This window comes from Anser brachyrhynchus, assembly GCF_964034855.1.
Source record: "Anser brachyrhynchus genome assembly, chromosome: 12".
NCBI classification, from domain to species: Eukaryota; Metazoa; Chordata; class Aves; order Anseriformes; family Anatidae; genus Anser; species Anser brachyrhynchus.
The window spans coordinates 2,360,560-2,386,835 of NC_137707.1; the positions used below are offsets into that span (position 1 = coordinate 2,360,560).

General features: G+C 38.5%; 1 protein-coding gene and 1 long non-coding RNA gene across 9 annotated transcripts in view; both read right to left on the reverse strand.

Moving 5' to 3' along the window:
* The window catches only part of BANP (BTG3 associated nuclear protein), a 146,329-nt gene that overhangs the window by 111,870 nt on the left and 8,183 nt on the right, over positions 1 to 26,276 (reverse strand). For 5 of the 8 annotated variants that reach the window (XR_013938247.1, XR_013938248.1, XR_013938249.1 and 2 more), the window contains exons 2-7: positions 24,481 to 24,566; positions 24,024 to 24,202; positions 21,366 to 21,510; positions 19,906 to 20,000; positions 18,362 to 18,561; positions 196 to 318 (exon numbers count right to left, since the gene is read on the reverse strand). Coding sequence is in view for 5 of the 8 variants with exons in the window: in XM_080552058.1 (XP_080408184.1) it covers positions 196 to 318; positions 18,362 to 18,561; positions 19,906 to 20,000; positions 21,366 to 21,435 (488 nt within the window). In the remaining 3 variants the exon portion in view is untranslated. The remainder of the gene's footprint in view (positions 1 to 195; positions 319 to 18,361; positions 18,562 to 19,905; positions 20,001 to 21,365; positions 21,511 to 24,023; positions 24,203 to 24,480; positions 24,567 to 26,276) is intronic. The other 3 variants (XM_080552062.1, XM_080552059.1, XM_080552060.1) reach the window with 2 other exon arrangements.
* On the reverse strand, positions 319 to 18,355 carry LOC308176402. The gene is made up of 2 exons (XR_013938250.1): positions 6,912 to 18,355; positions 319 to 6,403 (listed from the first exon to the last, which is right to left on the reverse strand). It is a non-coding gene; the product is annotated as an uncharacterized lncRNA (long non-coding RNA).

Genomic DNA, 26,276 nt, shown 5'->3' on the forward strand with positions numbered 1-26,276 from the left:
TGAAGGGAGGGAATTCCCATAACTCCTCCCTACGAAGAGCAGTAGAGGGAAATGGATTTATTTAGCCTAGAGAAAAGGAAGCTCAGAGGAGACCTTATCACTCTCTACAACCACCTCACCCACAAGACTTGGCAGGGCTAGGTTAATGGTTGGACTTGATGATCTTGGAGGTCTTTTCCAACCTATGATACTAACTTGCTAAGGATATTGTCCAGAGAATCCGTTGCTCTGCTCAATGGCTCTTCCTGCCCGACCATCTTGGCTACAATTGAATTCTGCCGGTCGTTGTTCAGTATTACCGTGGTCTGGGGGACAACACTACAAGACAAAAATCAGAGAGGAAAATGGAATGTAAAGGAGAAAACCTTTTAAATAATACATTAACACAGTCTTATTGCTCACATAGCCTACTTAAAGAACAAGGTTTAGAGGCAGTCTCTGTTTTTCTCCCAGCACCGTGGTTATGTATCAAATGCTAAAGCTGGTAATCCATCGCATTTGACATCTGTATCACTTTAAGTACTCATAATTCTTTCAGAGGACGGACAGCTTCAATGGAATTATAAAAAGTCCATGACCCCTGGAAAAGCGATAAAGAATTCATCAACTCGAGATACACAGGAGGAAGGCTTCAAACCACAGCTTCAAAGAGCCACCAAATTCTTCTTTTGAAAAGTCTGAAAGTGAGCATTTTTACATATACTAAAGCCAACTTACACAGTAATGCAGCATTTTTAGTGGGATAATTCCTAGAAAAAATGTGAAAGTATTTATTGCATAATCAGATAACGAGCTTAGTGTAAAAGCAGTATTGTTTGCCAGGGCTGGGGGCCTTGGGAGGCTTGGAAGGGAGGGTGGCACTGGGGGCATCAGAGTAGAACAAGGACAGACTGTAATTTTAAATAATAACAAGACTAAATATTTCTTGTGTGCATTTGACATACAAAAGAAAAAAATCTAAAACAAACAACAGAAAAGCAGTTAGTGCGTGAAGCAGGGAGAAACCAAAATGCCTTCCCTATCACACGTGATGACAATGCAAAATAAAATAACCAGAGAAGTGTTGTACGCAGAAAGAGCAGTAAGCCTACAATATAAAAAAAAAGTAAATACAAAGTAAATAATTGTCTTCAGCGTGCAGTTTACCGTTTAATTTGGTTGCAGGGATTACCAGTATTATTCCCACACCACTACTCTAAGACATCGTTTTGATATTTAAGACTGTTTTTACTGTGGTCATGGTAAACTTACGGAGAGAAAGAACTTAGAACAAAAATTTGCATTTTAGTGACAGAGGCAGCTTTCTTCTTTCTCTTTGCTTCACACAGTAAATAGTCCGCTAGTGTTTTTGCTGGTCCAACATCTCAAACAGAACCGATGGGCATTTATTTTTCTTAACTGTATTCCTTGGCTAATTGTCAAAACGCAAATACGAAAGACAAATTGAACAAATCTGATGACAGCAACTCTGTTTATTTCAGCTGCAACAGAGCGCCTGCTTGCATGAATATTCATGGGTCTACATAAGACTAAGAGCTACAATATCCATCACTAAGGACCCACAGAAAAGAAACTGTCATAAGAGCTAACAATTAATGGATCTCAGCTTTGGCTCAGCTAAAATGGCTAACCATGGTTTTTATGGATACAAGAAGTCCAAGGGCCTTACTGCTCTGCTCCCCTCTTCCAGAAATTCTATCTGTTGCTAGTAACAAATGGGATTCCTTACGGAGTGCCAATGATCTGTTGGACTGCAAACCTCATGAAGCTCTGGAAGATGTTTGTCTAATCATGGACAAGTACAGAGTGTACTATAGCTTTTCATGTGTATGTGAAGTTCAAATTCTTAAGCAATAAATTGGTTGGGGTTTTTTTTGGTTTATTTTAGTTGCTATCTGCAGTATAAGGGTTTATGATGCTTTAATAGTCACCTTTCAACATGATTTCTTATTACGAGAAAATATGTACGTTACTAGAGACTAAATTCTCGTACTTAAAAAAAAAAAAAAGGCAACTTCTATCTACTTTACCAGTATCAGCACCAAACATTTTAAGAAAGAAATGCACCAAATACTTGATAAAATACCAATACGTGGCAGTGTTGGCAGTTCCCCCAGTCTAGCAGCAATCCATGTTCTCATTACATTTCCCAAATTGCCCGAATAACTTAAAGTTTTTACAGGCCAGTTTAAAACGTTCAAAAATTTTATACTTCCTTTTAGACATTGTTCTTTATCACCATCTTTCTCCCAATCGTTTCTGAGTGCCTTTTCAAAATGTCACTTACCAAAGCTCGTTTTTAATGAGCACACTGAATAATTAATTGCAGCTGTAGAAATAAATTCAATAAAATTCCATTTACAAACTCCCTCGGCTTTTGTTCATATTAAGTTTATATTTGGAAAAAAAATCTTAGCACTTAAAATTGACATTAAAATAAGAAAAAGGTGTTTTTCTTGTTGTTGTTTCATTGTTGTTGTTTTTTTTAACATAGCATTCATTTTTTAAGGAAGACAATCTGGAGAGTTAAGCCAGATGGCATATAGCTAATTTAGACTAATTCAGAATGAGGAAATACTTTACTATAAACCACCAGCACAGATTTATCAGCTCTTCAATGCATCAATGTATGTTTCAAGCTTGCTTGCTTGAATTCATAAACTTTTTTTTGTTTTAGGGGTAAATTTGAAGAGAAAAACATCCACGAAGACACTGGCTCCCCTCTAAGCATTAACCTTTCCTAGTTAGTAGAATCGATTGAGAGTACAAACCCACCACCACAGTTGTTTGGGGAGGAGCCACTAACAAAACATACCATTTCACTGACACTTATTTTCCTGGCTAAACAGCACAAAGGCAAAAACACACCACAAACACAAGGAAAATCTCTGTAACAGGACGCAGCAACTGCCAACTTGTCCATCAATTGTTTTACATTTGGAAACGAACAGAAACGAACAAGTTGTAAGGATTCGGAGAATCCATAAACCAGTTTGGAGAGAGAACTGAGTCACACAAAGCACAGTGGTAGAGAATAGCTAAAATAAACATCCATTTGGAGATGTTCAAGACAGCACAATACATCTACAAGCACTAACTAATCTTTCTCAGGGATTAACCTGAGTAGGAACTCTACATCTGGTTTCAAAATAACTGAATGAAGTTTCTTGTCTATTACCAGGAATCATTAGGGGGTGGATAAAACATCTCCTGTGCTCTGTATCTACTACCACACAGGCTCTAGTAAAAAAAAAAAAAAAAAAAAAAAAAAAAAATCGATTCCATTTTGATCCTAAAGGAGAATTAATTTCTTATGTTTAATGCTTAATTCTGAAAAATGATGCTTCCTCCAGGAGCGTGCACAAGGAGGATGCAGCAGCCTTTTCGTTCAGATCCTAAGTGTTAACCAAGGAACCATATTTCTGGTCCACGTTCTGCACACAACAAGAAGGGCCGCAGAAGCTGCTGACCAGTTCTGGCAATGAGGCATCACGAGGCCGAAATTTTTCAGAGCTGATGCTGTGAAACTCGAGCAGCTACTTCTCTGGAAGAAAAAGAAAGTAACAGTTGGGACCAATACAAAAAGGAGGCCATTATGCTTGCAAAAAGGAGAATTTCACAGTACTCCTTAGACTCCAGTTCCTACACAGGCAAAATGAATATCCACAAGATTCCCTGCAGATACGGGAATGTGCTTCCCAGTAATTTTCCTGTTAGGTTTTCTATTCTCTGTTTTCAGATTTGTTTATTTTAAAGAGACAGCAACAAGAAATCTGCTGAACATACACGGCTTTAAACAAGGAGTTCTATGTTAAGTCAAAACCCTGGGCCAACCTTAAACAATCCAGCAGAGGAAATCATTAGAACTTATTACAGCCTAATGTATCCTCATATTGGATTACTCTAATTTATTTTTTCAGACCCCATACTGAAGATAAATCAACTGTAATCATTACTTATGCACTAAAACACAGATAACGAAAATCATGGAGAAGGGGGAGGACAGCTTCTGATACTCAACCCGATCCCAAATGAAGCAATTCTTTCTATCAGCACTGCCAGTACTATATTCATGAAGATGATGGAAAGAAAATATTAAAAGGGGTCACACGGAGTGCTTCAGAAACCCAGTGTTGTTGCATAGGCTTCAGTAGTTTCCATTTATGTTCACATATTCCTTTCCCCATAAGCATTAGAACTTGGAGAGACTCTTCTTGGACACAACTTGGTAAAAACTTTAAAAAGGCATGATACTTGAAGATAGATTTATATTTGGGGATTTTTTTTAAATGCCATTAAATAATCTGTCCAATTACTGGAGAAAATATTCCTAAAAGAATATATATGCCAGATAATGATTTTCAAGTGTGTATATTTAACCTCTGGCTTTTATTTTTTTTAATATAAAAGAACTTTCAATCTTTTGTATAAGAGCATTCCTGCCAAAGGTAATTCTCAATATGGAAAAAACGCGTGAGTCAGATATGATCATTAGTCTTAACTCTTGGCATTTTTATTGCCAATAACCCATCAATCACATAGAGCACAGCCAATGACATAAAAGAACTTGCAGCAATACCAAGATGACGATCTGCTCCTCTTCCCAGTCAAGGCTTTCATTTGGGAGGAGAGAAAAATAAACCAGAAGGAACTAATTGGCGTTTCTATGTTCCACGAGGTACAAGATAAAAAGGGCTTCTCCAAATGGATGTAAATGAGTTTCGGAAAAACACACTGAATTTCTCAGACAAGAAGTTACTCTTCTTGTATCTCTGCACACACTAATATAGCCAGTTAACAGAGTATTTATAGCAGTCCTCAGGCAGTTAAAGAAAAGAAAGAGGAGAGTTCTCTCCTCAGACCATTTCTGAGTCTCCTTTGAGGATGTGAACATCTGCAAACAGGTAAAGACGACCTTGGAGACAGAGCTCAGCTTATGGACATTCAACTAGCCACATCCTCCTGAACTGCTCTTTCCTGTCTGTCCATATATAAATGCTCTGCAGGCACTCCAACACCCACACCGTGTGCTCTGCGTATCTGTAAGGCAAGGCTCACGAGGGTGTAATTCTCACCTTCCTCTAGCGTATATATTAAAAGGAGATGCAGAAGGAAAGGAGATGAGGAATGCAGAAGGTGGAGTTACTGCTGGCAAACTGCTTGTTCTGAACACAGCCTTAAGGAAAGCAAGTCTGGGAAAGAGACCTTGAACACTAATATTTTCCATTTTACTGCTGGAGACTGCCCTGTTCTGTTTGTTTGTTTTTTTCTCTCTTACTAACACTTGCGTTCATCGAGAACACCCACCCTGGATCTTTTCATCGCCATTTAGGAAGATAATGTTGCAATGGTCCTTCCTCTTCCACCTGTTGCCTTTGCTTTCTCCACATACAGTTACGACTCTCTACCCAAATAGGAATGAGAAAACTGACTTATTAATTTACAGTATGGTATAAATGAAAAAAAAGAAGAAAAAAACAGAAAGCAGCAAAGCATACACAAAATTACATTGGATTTACACCAAAAAAAAGGAATGCAGCTCCTAATGTCCTAGAAGAGAGCCAACAACTCCATCATTCACCAAGATGAAGAACAGTAAGATATCCGCTATAGGATAGAGCACACTGTGGGGGCACTTGAATGGTTAAAGTTTTAATGTCCCTAAACCATCCAGTCACCTAGCCATAGCCAACTCCCAGAAAAGCAGCAGCATTATCCATCATTTTCAGTAACAGCTCAGTCGTCCAAAATTATCTTTGGATTCTATGCATCTGGAATATCACATAAGAGCAGACATTATTAAGATAGCGTTAATGATTAGGTCCCATACAAACACAAGCCAAAGTACACCAACCATCACAGGAGAGAGATTTGTGTATCTGAAAACCGAGAAGGCTGTAATCAATTTATAATAAAGACAAAGCAAATGGAGCATTTACTAAAACATACTGTTAACATTTTAAGATTTAATGCAATGAATTTCCAGCTCAAACATAAGAGCTAGTCGTTTTCCAAGTTACAAAACACATCTCTGCAGAGCTTATGGTACTCAACCCTACCTACAGAGACAGCCTCTGAATTGGCTGACAGGCTGAAAGATGAATTACTGGCTTTAAGACCAATTTCATCAACCAATTTAAAAAGCTGTTAAAATCTGTTGTGGATTATTCTGTTCTGAGAAAAGCCACACTTGTATGACCAACTGTAATTATTCATAAACGCAAACATCCATTCCCACATGCTCACCAGCTAACCAACAGCCAGCCATTGCTACAAGAGACCCGAACAACCTACCTACCACTTCCAAACCCAGCTTGGTACTTTACAGGTGTCGTACAATCCGTATGCACATAGCAGCAACTCACACTTTTTTTAAACCAACTTCTCTTTTTCCAAACAAAGACTGTAAAAATTAAATGCACAGTGAAAGACGGGCTCTGAAGAATCTTTGGACTAAGCAGATAAGGAAAAGCAGCAAAAACAGTGCAGCCAGGCCATCTTGCAACCAACATAACTGAGACTGAAAAATACTGTCACCAGAAACGGCATTAGTCTTCTACTTTTAAGTACAGACTGGAAAAGGACACGTCATGACTTATAATTAACAGGTTAATACGAGCCTCTTCAGAGATAAATGTACTCAAAGACGTAAGAGCTAAGATCTTTTTCTTCAGACCGTATAGAAGGAAATTTACAGCTGTTACCCTTCTTTGAGCCTTTATATCCTGAACAGCAGCTAGATAACGCAACCTGCTGGGGATTGTATTAAACGAGAAACAAAACCGGGTGATCTCTAAGCAAATAAGCAGTCGTATTCCGTAACAAAGTATGTGAGCTTGACTGATCTTCAGCAAAGTCACAGTGAAAGAAATGATCTACTGCAGCCGTAGTACTAAAACAGAATTTACTACCTGGTTAGAAAACACGACATGAAACAAACGCAAAGACTGAACTGACAGTCCACACAGAAGCAAGAGAAGGCAACGAAAGGCAGAAAGACTGAGAGCTTTTAGCTCTGTGTTAGATATATGCTTACTGGGATTTATAAACGTCACTAGGCAGCCTAGGCTTTTTGCTATCTGCACAGTTTAACACAAATACCTTCATGAATTTGGCCCAAGATCAAGAATAATTCCAGGAATCTCTAAACCAAAGCAAAGTGCACTGACTAAATATCAGAATTTCTTCGGTAACCTTCCATGCCCAATTAGAAGTAGAAAGGCTGGCAAAAGATAACAAAGATACATCAATAATTTATCACAGTTCGTTAAAAATGTGCAGAACATGAGACTTGCGAAAAAATGAGACTCATGAAAAGGAGATTGTGGTGCCTTAATACTTTAGGAAAATCTTCCTTTTTCTTAGTAAACACACACCTAGTCTGTGATGCTGCCTGTACTAGGTACGTTCGAAACAGAGAGCAAAAAGCACATTTTTTCTGCAATTTCAAATGCACAAAGTACTGAAAATGAAATAAGAACTAATTAACACACATCTTATAACCAAAACATCAAACGGCTCTATTCCTACAGGCAGAAAAGAGGAAAAAAATAACTCATCCATATATATTACAGAAAACTCCTGCCATACTAACACAAAGTGCAGCTAAATGTGTTAGCAAGGTCCTTTGTGCAGAAGGGCAAGAAAGGAAACCCCTGAGGAGTCAAAAACTTGCCCATCCACTGAGAGTGCCAGCATGTGCAATCAAAATAATTTAGACCAATTTGTTAAATGAAGCTCTGTTAAGTACCTTTTTATAAACTTTTATAAACTACAAACAATTGTGCAGATGTTATGATCCAAAATCAAACTCCAGCTATCCTGGTATGATCCATTATTATACAGATGGCTACATTTAAATTTCTTTTTCCAAATTGTCCTACAATTTCTAATATCTGCATTAGAATAAACACACTAAACGGGCAATTTCAGTCTTCAGCATCATGACTATGCTGTTTGGCTTCGTGCGTGTGTGTGTACACGCGCGCGTTACAAACTGGGTTTCAAGACAGCAGTTACAGTAAGTGAAGCCTCGACAGTCATCAGAAACTGCAAAAAAAAATACATCAGGTTCCTGCAAACAGAACTAAAACACACGGCTCACAGAGAGACGGTTCAAAAATCATTTTCAGTGTATATTTCTGGTTTTCTTGCTTTCTGTAATTACCCAACCGGTTATATCCACTTGCCACTACACACATTTTTATAGAAAGGCCAAGGATGCTGCTACTCTGAGAGCTGGTACTGAATCTTCAGATCCCATATACCCTAGACAGCTGTTAAAGAAACACCACTCTTTACTTTTTATAAATAATACAATTTTAAAAGATATTAGGAGCAGATTTCCTGTCTCAAACTCCACCCTTTAATATGGAACAAAGCGACTGAGCTAAAGATATGCAAAAATGTACAGTTCCCCAGAAAGGAAAAATTCTGTTTGGAAAGACATTCAGATTCCAAACTGTTTTTTACGTTTGGAAATGTATCAGTTAAATAACATCTGCTGCCAAGTAAGGCAGATGGAAGACTGGCTCCTTGCCACCTCACCAGCCTCACCGAGACCTTGCGAGATGTACGGCTGTTTCATCCTGCTGAGGCTCTGAATCCATCCACAGCTCTTTTCCACCTTGCTTAAAGCAAAACTAGGGACTCTCCAAAAAACACTGTGGGTTATTCCTTTTAAAACTATACTGATGTATCATTTTCCATAAGTAAGAAGGCAGGTAGTTTTTGCCAGCTTTTTAAAATAGCACTACCGGTACATTAATCTGGTGTGAACAGGGATGCAAAGTACTTTGAATCACATCTTGGAAATGAAATTTCTGTGCTTCCAAAGGAGGAAGGAAATTTGCCCCCTGCAATCACGAATTGATGAGGTGCTCCCCTCTTTATCCATTCTTTTTGTTCTGCTCTTGGAACCAAATACCCCAAATTACAGCAAAAGTTTCAAGGGAGAGTGCTCCTAAAACTGGATTTTTGAACCCTAGGCACCTCCAGACACTAACATGAAAAATATTTCAACTCTCTAAACTGGAGTCCACATGAATATATAAGGCTTTTCTGCCCCCTTCTGTCTGTTACCTTTGATATATTACTTCGTAAAATGTATAGTATATAACGTATGCTTCCATAATCCGGTGCGCTGTGTCAAATGCATTAAAATTTACAGAGCTTCACTAAATAAAATCCTAATAATCATTTTCACCCATTTTACAGCAGTCATGAAGTAAAGACTATTCCCTTTCATTAAAAACAATAATTCTTTTCAAATGTTTATTTAAGAAAAAGGAGCAGCATGAGCCGTACGAAGGCATTTGTCCTGAACCAAACTGCAGTTGATGTACTCTCTGCTTTTATTTCTTAAATGCAATAGCTGGCCGTGTTCACAGAACCACAGAGTTAAGGTAAATGCTCTGCTCTCCCCAGAAATTATCTAATACGACCTTATGGGATTTGGCAACGGTGTAGGCAACCTACCTTTTAATACTTCTATAATTGGTTTTAAATGTTCTTAGATGTTAATTACACTAGTAAATGTCCCCCCTAATCCATATAAATAACTCAAAGCCTTTTTGATCTCCATGTATGCCTCCCTTTTTCATTCTCGGATACCCTTACAATTAAAGGACGTTGATTTCTAAAATGTCTTGACACAAGGGGCAAGTTCTGTGTGCATTCAGCGCTCTCATTTCTTAGCTTGCTTTTAAGAATAGCGATATATTGCACCACAAGGGGCTCCATGCAACTGATTTTCTGTTTTTGTGCCATAAATTTCAGAGTCACTGAAGTCTGGGATGCAGAACGAAGTTGCTATATATTAGCTAAGTGGGAATAAATGTTTACCCACATGTGGCTCAGAACACGCACAAATTATTTCAGATGTTTCAAAACTCCTTGTTTAAAGGGTTTCACATCTGTCATGTGCTAAGAACAACCAGGAAGCCTAAGGTATGACAACACTGCAAATTGTCAAATACTAAGCCTCGCAACACATCTGCAAGATTGAAACCCTCGTCTAAAACATGAAGAAAGTTTATTACCTAACTTTATCACCTTTATTTTAAATGCATATTGCTGAAAATCTTAGCTATCGTTGTATTTTTTTTTAAGAATTCAAAATCATACCCTTAGATTTTTTTTGTTTTGAGCTTCATAGGCATATTTTAATCACCACCGTAATTTAAAAAAGTCCACATACTTTGCATCTACTTCTCAGACAAAAATTATCAGTCACTACTTGCTAAGCTATCATCTGAATCACTGGACCATTACAAACAACATTTCATTAGAAACCATTAAGTTTCATCAGAAACCATTAACGTATGGACTGGGAAAAACAAATCAACACAGTTCAAATCTTGGTCACTTCAAAAAGTTTTCCTAGATTAGGTTCCATCCCCTACACATCCATGAATTATTGAACTCTCCAAAACACAGCTGAAATGTTAGTATTAAATTGTTAGTTTAATTCTATAACTGACCTTGTATTCTCAACCTAAAGGCTATCTGAAAGTTATATACTGTTTCTGAACTTATCAAATCCCACCAACAAATTACTAAACACTTGGCTCCTCAGTATCTTAGTGCAACAATAATGGAATGTGAAATTCCAATGAGAACACTGCTGTACAAACTTCTTAAATACAAGACACCACTTCTCCCTAGTCCTGCATGAATTTTAACTCCCAATAGTGGAGGGATTAAATATAAGATACATTCAAACCAATGATACATGGAATTTGGAGCACTTGTTAATGGTCTGTAACAAAACTCCAGACAGACTCAACCACCAGATGAGCTTAATTTCCAAATAGCTAAGTCTCTAGCACACACATCCAAAACAAGAATGATGATTGTTTGCAGCACTGCTGCTGTAGATCGTACCAGATAAAGCAAATAGCAATAAAAATCAGAGTCATGAGAGTTCTAAAACTATTTTTAATATAATTGTGTACTGGTCCTAACTACAATAAATCACCGAAGTTCACTGAATTTGTAGCATGTACTTGTACCTGAAATGCAGGTTTCAATGCAGGTAAAATAAAAAGATGTCAATCAGTATTATTACAACTGAGCACCAGAATCAATCCAAAGATGTTGAGGCTGACAAATTCTTTTGATAAATTAGGAGACTTTGGAAAGCATTTTAGTATTTTTCAGGGAATCAGACATTTAAGTATTTTGTTAAAACTGCAGACGAAGAAACTAACACTATGCAGCTCTGGATAAAAAGATGTCAGGAAAGATGGGCTGCCATCTAATTGTGGAATTCCATTATTTGATCAGTTCAGTTTTATCATCCGAACTTAAGATTTTAAGAGAGAACTGCGGTTTTCAGATAAACATGTGTACTATACCTCCATAAGTTATATGGGGTTTTCAGCCATCCATTTACGAATTTCAAGCCACAACAGTTCTTCCAGGCTAAAATACAACTAAGCATTGGCTGGCATTGTAAGGAAGCAGCAGCTAATTTTCTTCTTTTAAGAAAACCATAGAGATTGCATTTCATGCATTCAACTTGAAAACATGTGTGTGTGTTTATATACACGCAAATGCATGTGTAAGCAACCCCTCTGTCACCTGGCTTTGCAGTTAGGGATTTAAAAAAAAAAAACAATAATAGGTGGTAGAACTGAAAACAAAAGCCACAAAAGGCAGGAAAAGTAACAGCATTTTGAGCCAATCGATGCAATTATGAATGGCAGTTCAAGTCCTAATGCCCTTAGTCAAACTTCATCTTTGTCTAAAATGTTTTTTTCAAGCTTATTTTGCTTATATTTATGTGCAATCTTAAAAAAAAAAAAAAAAACTCGAGATTCTAAACAAAATCTTAAAGTTTAAAGAATAAATATGCTCTAAAGTCTTGATTTTTTTTTTTAAATGATGATCTTTAGATATTGTTAATGTTAACTTTGTTCCCTATCTGGGAGTGCACCTGAGATGACCATGGCGACAACGGGTCCCAGACAAATCGTGCCATCTTCCTTCAGCCCCTTCCCCGCGACCAGGCAGGACTCGCACAAAAGCCGTTCAACGCGAGGGCCGCGCGCTCACCCCCAGCTCTTCATGACACAATCCCATTAATTATAAACAGAACCCTCACTGGCTGAAGCTACAGATATGACACTCCAGCCGTTAATTTAAAACAAGTTTGTTTGCACACAGGACCACTGACTGACAACAGAAAGTGGCAGGGAAAGTTTGTTCATTTATTGATACCGCAGGGTCCAGGCCAAAACCATGACAGAAGTTCATCTGTGTTTTTGTCAGCCACTCCCAGACTTCAAGGCCTGGGCTAAAAACTCCGCTGGAAAGCGGCTGGAACACAAGATATTCTGAAGGATAAGTAAACACTGCTTGCTTACAGAAAGTGACAAGAATTTCTGAAGACCTGATGAACTCCAAAACTTTTTCCAGAGAGCCTCCTAACACATTCTGATTACCACCCCAAATAACTGACTGTGTTTTCAAGACATTATCAATAACAACTGTTGTTTGTTTTTTTTTTTTTAAACCTGGCTTAATTTTACTTATTTTTTTTTTCAGGCTGACTGTTGAGTTGTCTTGGGGGCTGAATAAGCTACCAGACAAATATTTTTTCAGGCCTACGTTCAGTACATGAGATCAGGCTCGCGGCAGGCAGAATAATGTACCTGTAACTTGAAAAATAAACCATCTGCCATACATTTTTCAGGATACTATAGCCCTCAATACATGCTTTGTTTCAAACCGTGGCAACCTGAAAAAATCCTTCCTGCAAATTGAGTGTCTTCAGACTCGACGCAAGTGTACTTCCATTAAGGGAGAGTTAGCTTTTAACTTTACTTGAAGATATTAACAATCCGAGAGGTTTATAATGCTAATCTATTTATCAATGAATTAAAAAGGGAATGAAATAATAGCCATAAATTAAACTCAGAGTAGTTTACATTGCCTAATGAGTTGTAGTATTGACCAAAGAGAATGTGGAAGAGAGGTTAACTAGTCCCAGAGACTCAACAGCCACCATTTAATAAAAAGAACATAAGAATTACTATTCTTTTTAAAAGCCAGAAGTAGCACAGTTTGTTAAAATGAATAAAAACCCTTACGATAAAAATGCGACAAAAATGAAAAAGCTATTCAACACCTGACAGTATGAAATTAGGTTGGTTAAGGGGGTTGCAATTCCTAGAAAAAAAAGATATACACACAAGAAAATTCCAGGCATTTGTTTTTTATACCTATACCTTGAATAGATTATTTTTTCCCTTTTCCCCTAAAGGCTCTATGCATGGGGCAACAATACTTTTGGTAAATTCAAAACGAATGTCATACTGTAAATTTTTCTCCCTACTCCCATGCTGCTTTACAACTTCATTTAAAATCATCTCATTTTTCAGTTTTGTATTATTCACCTACAGAACCACTTGTAAGCAACGATACACCAGAAATACAAATCTGGAACTGCAAGCCGAGTGGATGAACAAACCCCATTCATCAAAAATTATTATGCTCTGTTGATTAATCTTAATCATAAAACAAACATGGTAACAAACTACACCTACAAAAATTAAGAAGTTTTTTATATCCCATCTGGTACACAACTGCATCAAAAGCCTTGTCTTGTAAAAGAGATGTAAAATCCTTGTTTTGTACCTTAAGACAAAAAAAGACAAATGCTGTTTTCCAGAACCAGCTGACTTAAACTACCAACACTGCATTTAAGTGCAGTCAGGACTATCTGAAGCAGCTTTATTTTAACAAGAGAACGTCCAACCCATTAGCAAGTTGTGCCCAAGGATACCGTATCAGGCCCTTGCGCAAATATTGAGTGCATTAAACTCTGCAATTCCATTTAACTCTCCAGTTCCCATTAAAGACAAAAATATATGAAATTCTATCTCTATGCTTAGTGATCAGTATCCTTAATCGGTTAGCCACAAATGCATGTAGTAAAGAACCAGATGTATGTGGTCTGTATTTCAACTTTACCATAACAAAGGTTCAAAGAAAATATCGGAACTAAAGAAAATCTATTTACATATGAATTTCCATATTTCATCAGAAACATTTTTATAGTGAAGAAAATACCAATTTAAAATTTAAATCCTCTCCAAAATCAATAAATTTCAAAAACTGTTATTCTCAATTATGTAACTATAAAAAAAATTCATTAAAAACACAGTAGAATTGCACAATGTAACATTTGCAGAAAATATCCAGAAAAACAAATGATGGAGAGTTCTGTGAAACCAAAACAAATTCCTGTGTTATCTAAAGCGATCAACCTGAACCATTTATACTTGGGCTTACCCACGCAGAAAAATGATTAATGGAAAGATGCCGACAAAAATAACACTGTTTCTGGACTGAAGTCTTTCAGATGAAATATTTTCTTTAAAATGTGGATAAAAGATTTTAGCTGCACTGTCACACGCTGTGTTCATCAACTTATAAATCTCAGGACCTGGGCACATGCTCCGTTTCAAACTTATCATTTGGGGCTGCCATTCTGACAGGCAGCCCGCACTGCACCAGCTGTGCTATCGAAGAAGCTTTCAGCAGCTACTGGAATTTCTGACCATCGCGGTACCTCATAAAGAAAAGTAATTAGATATTTTTAATAGCCGTATTGCCAGGAAATGTTGCAGACGGAGGACGAGAGACAATCACTTCCTGGACGGGGACGCAGGGCTGTACTAATGCTGCACGAAGCTGGAAAAGCTGGGATCGCTGGGACAAGGCACTTACTCCCCGTACCGACTCATTAACTTACGTTGCTACTGTTCTTGGCTCTTTTCAAGCTCCAGGTTTAACACAACTCGGTGCAACCTAAGGATTTGTGTTTTGAAATCTTCTGACGGTCTTTCTTCTAAATAAACGTGGAGAAACTGTGCTTATTTAGTTCTGCTTTTCATGTAGTAACTCACTGAAATGCAGCAGATCACATCTCCAGTTCTGCATGACCTCCTTTAAAATGTTTTCTGATAGTTTTTGCTGTAGCTTAAGCCTCTTTCTAGATTTAAAAATTAGCCTGCTGTTCCTCCGTATCCCAACTGTTCACAGAAATTACTCTTAACACAGGACCGTGTATCCTTTATTTTCCTGCATACCTGCACTGCAATTAGCTGGAATATAACGAAGTACCGTAACAGCAGATCAGCATCAACAACAGGAACAAAGGAATTGAGCACGGTCCAGCATAAGTACACCTTCACGGATGCAAAATATCAAGAGCAGTAGACAGTACTGTAATTTCTGAAAACAACATTTCATAATTTTCCAAGAAACGTCAACAAACCTGCAAAGTACACATACCCAGAAAAGGATGCTGGAAGATTTCCACACAAATCATGCCTCGCGTGCGTAAGAGACAGAAAGCAGAGTAAGGCTAAAACGTACTGCACTTCTGTCCTGGGAGCTAAAAACATGGGGTGGTTCCTGATTTATTACAAGTCTCCTTGAAAACTTCTGCTTCATTTCCCTAACAAGAGTTTTTAAAGCTTGGAAACAATAGTTTGGCACCAAAAAAGAGTACAAGTTATCCCAGTAAGTCAACATGTTTTCTAGAAAAGACCATTTATCATTGAACGCAAGTCTGACAACCATTACCAAAGTTACACTCCTGCCTCCATAACACAACTGGATGGTCAGATGATACTTTATCAACTCCATCTCATCAGCAGCCTATCCACAACAGCACCACACACAGCGTAAGATTCCACATCACAGTCACGGCAGGCATCAGTGCTCAGATGTGAATTTACCTGTTACACTGCAACTGCACAACTCCACCACAACGTGAGACAGAAAAAAGCCCCTCTGTCCGAGTAGTCCTGGTTTTCATCACTTGATGACCTGCACATACTTCAAACTGACAAGCCTTAGGAAATTCATTGACTTTTAAAAGCACAAATACAACAGAGCAATCAAACTGCGTGAATTTATAATGCACAGTTTGCATGCTTTACTGTGTGCACTGCTGTAACACATTTTGATCATATTGAATCTGCACCAAATTAATGCAAGCAACTAAAATACCAGGGAAAAAAAAGTAAACAAAATTCACTATAGAGCGGAAGGGAAGAGATCACAAATCTAAGGTATTTTTTGAAAAAAGGTAAGAGTCTGCTTTACTGCCATCTGGTTGACCTGTCTTAAGTAACTACAGCGTTTTTGTTAGAGCGGTAAGCCTGGTATTACTGTGGCAGAAAAAGGAGATGGGGATTGAAGAATCTTATTCAGATCCAGAATCTATTATCCAAAACACTAACTGTGGCTGGCAGCTCTCCACTGCCATCTGCAATGGAAGGGGAAGAGGAACCAACCCAGAGTTGGTAGAACAGTCCACGTAGGTCGTGAATCAGAAACAATGAACAAGAGATTTTGAGGTTTTTATGAATGAATGAGAGACAGGGAATTCAGTGAAACATCCCACCGCTGTGAAATTGAAGTGTTATTAATGCCAAAAAGACCTGCAAGTAAAAAAAAAAAACCACCCGTTTTCTTTCGAGTCACATATGCCATAGACTGCTACAAGAACAAAAAGCTTAGTGAAAACTCTTGTGTAATATTTCAGTTAATTGCTCTATGAGCCAAACAGTTATTATAGGTACTTAATATCTTTTGATATGGAACTTAGCTGTAATTGACCTTTTACACATATCATAGGGAAACTCCAAAAGCATGAGGTAATGCAGACACGGGACCTGTTTAAAGGAAAAATAAATGGAAGAAGGGAAAAGGAAGATGTCCAATGGTCAAAATGATCATCAACAGCATACGAAAAAAGGCCAATAAAGGAATTCTGGAGTATCAACACTGTATTTGGACATCTAAAAAAGAAGTTTCTATTGGAAAAGTATGAAGAAATGTGAATTGTTCCTAGCTAGGCAGGTATCTGTTACAGTACAACAAGCAGACTATTCAAATTTACACTAAAAATAAAAGAGAGATTGAACTTTTAAAAAGAGAGCAAGAACCACATTGAGTTCTTTACCCTTTTATATTTTTCCATACAGATTTGGTACACTTCTGAAAATTAGACTCTATTCATCACAAGTAATCACTTTCAATTGTGGGGTAACAGGTAGTCTGCATTATACAACAGGTACAACTGCATGAGCAAAGAGTTCCCTCTGAATGTAAAACCTCGAACTTTGAACTTCTTGTGGTAGCAAGATTATACTCCATCCTGTTTCATAAATGTACGAACTGCAAGATATCGTAAAATGTGAGGATGAGCTGAGATACATTCTTTAACTTAGAATACCTATTACACAAATAGCAATACGGAAAGTAAAAAAGTATATATACACACGCAGCAGTTAAGTGTACAGTGATATAATAGAAAAAGGCTATTGTTTGTGATTTGTTTTCTTACCTCACATGGATGTGCCTCACAACATAAAGGAACTAATTTTTTCTATGGAGATGTAGAGTAGTGCACCTGGAACAGTGCACTGAGCAAAACATATCAAAAATATATACAAAATATTTTTCAGTTATTAACAAAGTTCAGAGCGAGAGATGAAATATCAGAAGATCAAAAAACAGACAAAAAGCATATTAAGTTCACGTATCTTGACTAGAATGGTATGGTGTGAAAGTTGTCTGTGAATATTACACAGCTGTAATGGAAAATAAAAAGTCATTATTTTAAAAAGTATTAAGTTTTTCCTAGCTGTAGAAATGTGAATGTTGGAAAAGTCGTTACACAAAAAAGTCTCTTGATCATCATATTCCTCTGGCTGGAATAATACCCATGGTAAAACGATAGGCACATCAGTATTTAAGATATTTAGAACCATAGTAGGCAACTCATAAAGGTACTCCAGGTCAAACCTTCCCTTTCATCAAAGTGGATGAGATTATTTAACAGATTTTCCATCTCCTACTTCTAACCCCAAAATAAACGTAGGTGCTATTCTACCAGGAGTCTTTAGAAAATAAGCACATACAACAAACTCTGCTGTATTTCTGTCTGATAAAAGTAAAATGAGAAGTAATCAGAATGATGAACTCACCAATTCAAAACAACCACAGAAATAAAAGTAAAGCAAGTCTACAAAACCCGTCTGAAACAGATGATGTGACTTTTCCAGAGATGGATGAATCTGTCTAGTTTAAGTCAAAATTAAATGTGGAAATAGTTGCAAACTGTCCGTGGACCGGTGTGACACAATCGGTCTTATTCTAAGTAGAAGTAACATCATGAAACTGGTACAAAAATTACCTCTGAGAAATTAATTCTACACTCATAAGCAGCACACCAAGTTCCTGACAGCTATAAAGAAAGCTGCAGAGCTTGACGCCAGGGAAAAGGATTTAGGTTATTTTAAAAAGCACACTGATGAGTAATCTATTCTTTTCTTACCATCGCACTTTATTGCAGGTCTGCGTAGCGCCAAGAGGAGAACCTGCCACCATGGGGACTTGGATGGGGCTGTGCTGTTTGTTCATGACAAGATCCAACTTCTCTTCCAGTGATTTACAGGTAGCCTCTAGTGCCAGCAACTTCGCCTCAATGCTATCCAGTCGCAGGCATATTGTCTGATTAATGGAATACAGGAATGACTAGAAAGGGGAGAATGCAAGAGAAACTGCTTTTAAAGACGTACACGTTTATCTTCAGCAACATACACATAAGGAAGCTCCAGATAAATGTGACTGGAAAACAATTCTCAAGGAACTAGCAATGTGCCTAGTGACTAAATTCAGCCACATACAGAACCGATGACATTCAGGAGCATTTTAGTATTCTCATAGTCTTTCAGATCTTTATTTAGAAGCCAAAAGCATCCAAGCCAAACACATTTTCACCTAAGCACTTTGTTACTATGATTCCATACACCACAAAATCATTTTAAATCACATGCCAACGCCTTTCATTCAATATATTAAAAAAAAAAAAAAAGTATATAAATCAATGAAAGCATCCTTCTGGATAAAGTTAAATAAGAGTTTCTTTCCTTGTCCAAACAGATACATTTGGATAATTACAGTGGAATTGTATCAACACTAATCACTTCAGGGACAATAAATGCCACTCGCTTCAGTTTTCTCCTGAACAGCAAATCAAGAAAAGCAAATAAACTTTGTTTTCCTGAGCAGTTTTAAAGAAAGCATATTCCACTTGGTTCCCCTTGGGAAAAATAGGCTATTGAAGGGTAATGGTACACATACTCCTCTACAAACAGCAACTGTGCCATCTTGTGGCCCTCAACTACAATTCACACCCCATCGAGCTGCTTTGCAGTGCTGCTTCCCCCCTGCTCTCTTAATACAGAGCTTCAGTTTCTGTGGCAGAATTTCTAGACAAAATTACATGCTGCTTAACGTGCATGGCAGTAAAATACAACTCACACGCTTATGCTCCAAGACAAAAACATTACTAAAACACAATAGTGGGAGCAGCATGGGAAGTTCTGCAAGAACAGAAGAGCCTGAGCTGCTGAGCCTGAACCAAATATAGCTCAACTCTTAGGAGAACGTCATTAGCTTAAAATAATAATTTAAAACATGCTGAAAATATCTGTATATTGTAATAAAAATATATTAAATTTACTTAAAATATACTTATTTACAATAACTGGGTAATGTCATACAATACATCAGATTTATTCCTAAGGGTTGAGTTTATTCACTTCATCAAAGAAGATGGAGCGATTTTTAAGCTACTAGAATTATTTCTGATTAAATTTTATATTGCATATAAAATTTTTGCTAATGATTTTATACCAGGAGATTAGCCAATTATGCAGATTTTAAAATTTATGCAGAAAATGAACACACAAACATTTCCAAGAAGGATATATTTCCAGTATTGTGCATGAGCATTAGCTCATTTGATATCATTTCCCCAAGAAAGCTAATTTAATTGGTATTATGAATACAAACAGAAAAGGGTATTCTTGTAACCTTAATAGAGGGATCCTGGCAGTTAATTTCTATACGCTGACGTTTCAGAGTAGGCTCTACGTCATCGTCTGTCACTTCATGATTCTCCAACACAACTGCAAAGAAAAATAAGCATTGCCGTAGCTTATAATACAAGAGGCAAGACCTGGATTTAAAATATATTAAATGGACAAATCAAATAATATGAAAGGAGTTTAGTTAACATATTGTATATTTCTATTTTTTTTTGTTTTTATGTTTTCTCTTAAATATGTATGATTACTTATTTCTGGCTTCTGAACCTTCACACTCTGCAAAACTGTAAGCAGTTCTAATTCTGCATGAACGCAGGATTTCTCCCACGCTGTTCACAGAATCATAGAATCATTTAGGTTGGAAAAGACTTCTAAGATCACCTGGTCCAAGTTTTACCCTAACACTGCCAAGTCCACCACTAAACCATTAATTTCTCTCCAGTAGAGATTAACTAAACCCTGAAAATTTTCCAAAATAAGTACTTGGTTATGCAGACCTATAGATCCTAAATGCCTTTAATCTAGAGGTAAACACTCTGAAGAAACAATAACAAAAGTGTTCTGAACTTCGAACTGGAAAACCTCGCTGGTAAAATCAAGAGGTAGAGCCCTGAACAGCGTCGCAGTCAGAACATCACCTGAAATGAGCCCAGGTTCAAGGTCCTTCACAAAATCGAGCAAAGGAAAGCTTGTTTAAGGTTGACCATGCTACAGGTGATAATCCTTGGATGCCCACCAAGTTATGAACTAGGCTGGGACAGGTAAGTCTCAGCTTCTCCTCCATCCCTTTGGGTACATTTCTGAAAGAACTTTTCTGTTCTGCATCAGAAAAGTATTTTAAAATGTGTTTCGGTTTTCTGTACCTGTAGTTACTGTTCTTTCTGTCAACGCTCACTTATACGTGACAGCATTGGATTAAATTCTGTAGTTGATTTCAACACGTTTTGCCTTAGTAGATCAAATTCTAAGCAAAGGAAATCACGGTGTTTGCTTTCAGAAGTGTTTTTCAAATTTACTGTCATTTTGCTATAAATCCAAGGAATTTTAATAATTTTTGAGAGGAAATATTTTACAAGTAAAACAATGATTCATAATAGAGGGGTGACAGTTATTTGAGGAAAAGTCTCAAACACGGATTTGGTCTGAAACTAAAAAAAAATACGATTTGGCATATATCAAGTTTTGGCAGTAGTCTACCTTTGAAGAAAAAAAGGTCTTTAAAAGAAAAGTAAAAAAAAAAAAAATTAATTTGATCCAAAGGGTGCTAGAGATATGTAAGTAAAGCTGTCCAAATTCAGTAGGTAGTCTCAGCAAGTGCCTCTCAAAGTAAATATTGCAGCAGCACTTTACATTTTTTTAAAAGCAGCTCAGCAGTGATTTTCACCTTGTAAATGGGTAATACTATACATTATCTTTCTCATGCCATCGCTACCACCTCTACTGTACCTGGGTTATCTGGAGTCAAGTCTTCAACAGCGATCTGAACAACATCTGCCAAGTCCTGTTCTGACATCATTCAGAACCAGGCTGCAATGTCCCGTCACACACCACCGCAGGCCCCCAAATATGTAATTTTACGAGACATGCAATCCTGAAAAACAGCAGCAAGAGGAGCGTTAATACCTGATACAGCCATTTTGCATTTATTTTTTTCATTTTTCCTCTACAGAAGGAGAGAGAATTCTTAAGGGAAGTGACCGACAGAGAGAACAGATCACACAATGGTGTGAACTGCTACTTTAATACGGGCATCACGCATGCGTATAAACTTTCTACGTGATGAGTAGGCTGAGAGCACGAGCTTTCCTTTCTGATTCACCTTGCTGCATTTTCCCAGTGGATAAGGAGACTGGGTAGTGTCAGAGACTGGGCAGCTCGTCAGTGTAAAACACAAACTGTTTTCTTTAAATTGATTTAAAAAAAAAAAAAAAATTTAAGTGTCTAAAAGAACATTCATAAACTGCAGGGTTTTAATTTGCAAATTATTCCTTAGCTCTGGGGAGTGATCAGACCTAAGTGTTGATGTTGCAACAGCATATGAGTTTCCCAGACCACACTGGCTACTGCAATCTGTACAGATCCATATGAACACAAAGTCCTACCATGTCCTACCAAAGTCCTACCACTTTTAATGGGCACCTAAAACTCAGCGAGAACAGGGAGCTTCTTTGCAGCTAGTTATAAGCAGGCTTGAAACAAAACTTCTTTTCTCGGGCACTGAACCTGCCTGTTTTTTCCACAATTCAGTTCTGATGAAGGCATTTTCAGAATACGGCCCTGATTTCTCAGCCCTGCTCCCTTGGAACCCTCCGTCAAGGTTATTTATTAGCGTTTTAAGAGAAACCTTCAGCCTGTAAAATTGAATTAAAGTCACTGGAACCATTTGTATCTCTGCTTTCCCACAGTCATAAAAGGATGGACAATGAATACAAGGAGATCAGTCGTCTTTTCCTTTTTAACCTGAAGCAAAAAAAAAAAAACACTAGCACAATAATTTAAGGTTTACCAGTGGAAACGGTAACTCATCCCTTAACATCGACACTGAATCAACTCCAGCTACGCATAAAGATTTTCCTCTTTCCCTCTGCCACTCGAACACAAGAAAGCCATTAAGCCAGACAGGTGGAGCACAGACTTTTGAAGAGAGGGACAGATTGTGGAGAAGGGTCAGCGCGTTGCGAGAGCCCATCTCAGGAGGAGGACTCCCCGCGCGCCGCAGTTGTTTACTCCAAATACCAGCGCTGCCAATACTGAGTCATCTGAAATTCGGATCGCGGTGAAAAACTGTTGGGACCGCGCGGAGCGTGGCAGCCCGCCCGAGAAAACTGGCAATGCGTTAGTGCATATGGATGCCATTTTGGCAAATCGCGTTTGCCATTTCTGAGAAATCCTGGTAAGCGGCCAGCCTTCACATAATAAAACAGCTGTGCTGGAGTTACTGTTTCATAATGTCACATACTGCAAGTAACGCTAAGAGCCCTGCCCTCGGTGTGAAGACGGCCACCGCTCCAAACGCTAAAAACGGACAAAGTAGAACAAAACCCAACTTTTAACACTTTGTCGATTTACACAACGCTAGACTTCCCCGATGCTGCATGCGTTGCTTTTTAACCAGCTTCCCCCACAAACACATCAGTATCTAGTAAGTCATTCCAAAGGACTTTCAATTTTCTTTTTGTTTAAATCCACTGTAATACGTATTTAGCCTTTCAAAACTCATTCTGTAAAGTACTGAAATGAATTAAACCTTTCTGCAACACAAAAAATAATTTCACACTTCTGACCTCTGCTCTCCATCTCTTATGGGTCGTAGTCTGAAAGCATTCAGCCACAGATCAGAAAATAAGTCCTGAAAGATTCTGTCAGTCTTTAAACAGCAGCATACCAACCAGACTGGGACTGGGAAGAGAGCTATTACACACACACAGCAACGTTTCTTCGTAACAACAGTATTTATTTCCATTTCAACAAATTTTATTACAATTTCAGGAAACCATACACTGCAATTAGCCAACAGAACACATTTCTACAGTCTCTCCAGGCCGAACAAAATATCCTCCTGCTGTCACCAGATTCAGTGAGCTCCCGGATCCAAAAATAAGGAGAAAAGAGGTAGTTGTTGTCAATGCTAGATGGGAGGGTTGTGAAAGCAACGCCCAAGTGAGCTCCGCTGGGTGCTGCAACCACAGCAGCTACCACACCTTGAAAAGGTTCCTCTGAAAAATTCAGAATTTCAGTTTATAACAGAAAATTTCAGCAGCGGGCTAAGTTTGCTTTCAGAACCAAGGGCAACATTCTCATAAAATTTAACAGTATAAAGTTAGAATTAGATTATTACCTTAAAAAAGCCTCAGATTCAGAAATTAAAAAAAAAAAAATCAGAATAACAGCTTCTCCATACATTCTCCACATATTTTACCCAGTGAAGTATTTACCAACGTTTCCTGAAGCAAAGCACTTCCTTTCTCAAAATTTGCCTTCCCCCCCCCCCATTTTTTTTTTAACCCCCTCCCCTTTCATTCTCCTGGCTGCAACGCTAGTCCCCATTAATTCTAAATTAAATGCATGTACATTGGCATCGAGAACCCAGTGCAGAAATATTACCTGGACCAAGTACTAAGATAATAAGAAAAAAAAAAAATGCAAAGAAAGCCAGGAAGCTCAGGATAAACCCCATCAGGGACAGCCAAGCTCCACAAATGAAATGCCCCCACTTTGTCCCCCCCAGGTGGTGCTGGGGAGCTGGATGACCAGAGCAGTATTTTGTAGTCAGCTGCCATCACCTGGAGGAGAGGTGTGGGAAGACGACGGAAAATACCTCATTAATACGTTCGTTACAGGAGGCCTTGGCCAGCCGAACTCAAACTGGCTCCAGCTGTGCTATTTCCACGGATCCACTCCTCCTGGGGGCTGGAGGAGACACCTTCAGCTCTCGCCCAGCACAAATTCAAGCCCGGGTTAGGAGGCGGCTCTCCCCCAGCGGGATGTGCCCCCCGCTTCCAAAAGCCCCGAGCGGCGCCGCAGCCTCCCGCTGCACGACAGCGCTCAGGCACGCTCATACCTTGCGTTGCGCGCGATACAGCTGGAGTAGGTCAGATAAAGTGCTCCAAATATCTCTGCGAGCGCTCTTTCTCAGAATTGATAGACCTAAGACAGATTTAAGATAGCCTTTGTTTAATTAAGGAAATATTTGTAAGCAGCCAAATTAAATGCAGGTCACCTGGATTCTAGATTAGTTTATCCACACGTGAGTTTAATGCAATTTAATTAATCCGTTTTAAAACATTCATTTAGAGTAATTCTTCCGAGCATTCCCTTGTAAACAAACCTATTTGCTGGAATATCTGATGGCTTTACAAAATCGGAGGGCACCATTCCAAAGCGCATCCTCAAAATCAGCCAGTGCCTGGTTAACGTACGAAACCAGGCACCAAACAGAAATCTTCTCCCTCATACTCGCTAGTGAGGGTAAACGCTGTATTTAAAGCAAACAAACGTTCTCCAAAGCCCTACTCTGCGCAGTGTTTACCTGAACTTCTCTTATTTGAGCAGATAATTAGCGCCTGGCTGGTATTTCTCAGCGCTACTGATAAATGAAGAAAATTCTCTTACTTAGCAGGTGAGGAATAACCTAATAAAAAGCGACAATTTAACAGCAGTTAGGGTTCAATGCAGGAGCTCCCAGCCCCCTTTACACCCCAATTCTCTGAAGCTACAGTCTGTCAAAATATGAAGTCAAAAACTATTTTCAACAACAACAACAAAAAAACATTTTACGCTTCTTTACTACCACTAAAAACTATGCAGGAGAACTCTAATCTTTCTTAGCTTCTGTTTAGCTTTTGTCCTTAAAATAGAAGTAAAAACAGTGTTTTATGTAATTTTCACAGCAAAATTGTGCCACAAGCATGTCAGTTTAACAGTTTAAAATTGAGTGTAATATACGTGCGTATTTGGTTCAGCCAAGGATCAGAAAAAGCCTGCCCTCCCAAGACATGACAAAGCCATCCCTCACCTAGGAAAGCAAGGACATGGGCCGTAACAGTCTGCAGGCAGATATCTAAAATAAATATCGATAACAACTACGCTATGCTGATGACTCCCAGACCAGTTTAAAACGGAGACAGCAACATACAGAGGGGAACAGCTGCTTCAGAAACGAAGGGTCTTAAAATTTCTTTGGAGTGCAAAATCTTGCAGGGAGGCAGAAATTCTCCAATACTGTTGTCACTGCCTTATAATTATTATTGGTTATATGTATATACACACATATATACATCGTTCCACCTGGTACAAGCCACTGGTTTGCCTGAATGTCCGTTTCTAACCCTGCTGATGCGCTGCCCGGGGACACAACCCCAACACGACCGAAGCACAACGCAACCACCGCGCAATCCTGCGTGCTCAGCCCCACTCGGCACGTTCCCGCACGAGAAACCCCAGCAGCGGCTGCGTGGCCACATCCACCAGGAACTCGAGCACAAGCTCTCCGCGGACCTTGTACAAACACTCACTGCCGCCACGTGCAAACACCCCCGCTGCCACAGCTTTGCTGGAATTATTCCCAAAGGAGCTAGGAAGGAGATGTTAACGCCTATCGCAAGCGCGCCTTCAGGTGCTTCGACATGTAAAGAAGTCGGAATTCAATTTTACCAACATACAATCCCGTTGAACTTAATGGGACTGCCCATGTGGACTGGATATACTTAAGTGCTTGCAGATTCAGGGCCCTAAAGCAGAGGTCAGTTTCCTGCATCACTGTGAAATTGCTCAGGATATTGGTCGTTAATGCGAGGCACGACTTGTACGGCTCAAAACCCGGCGGACATGAAACAAGAGCCACTCAGACAGCGCAGG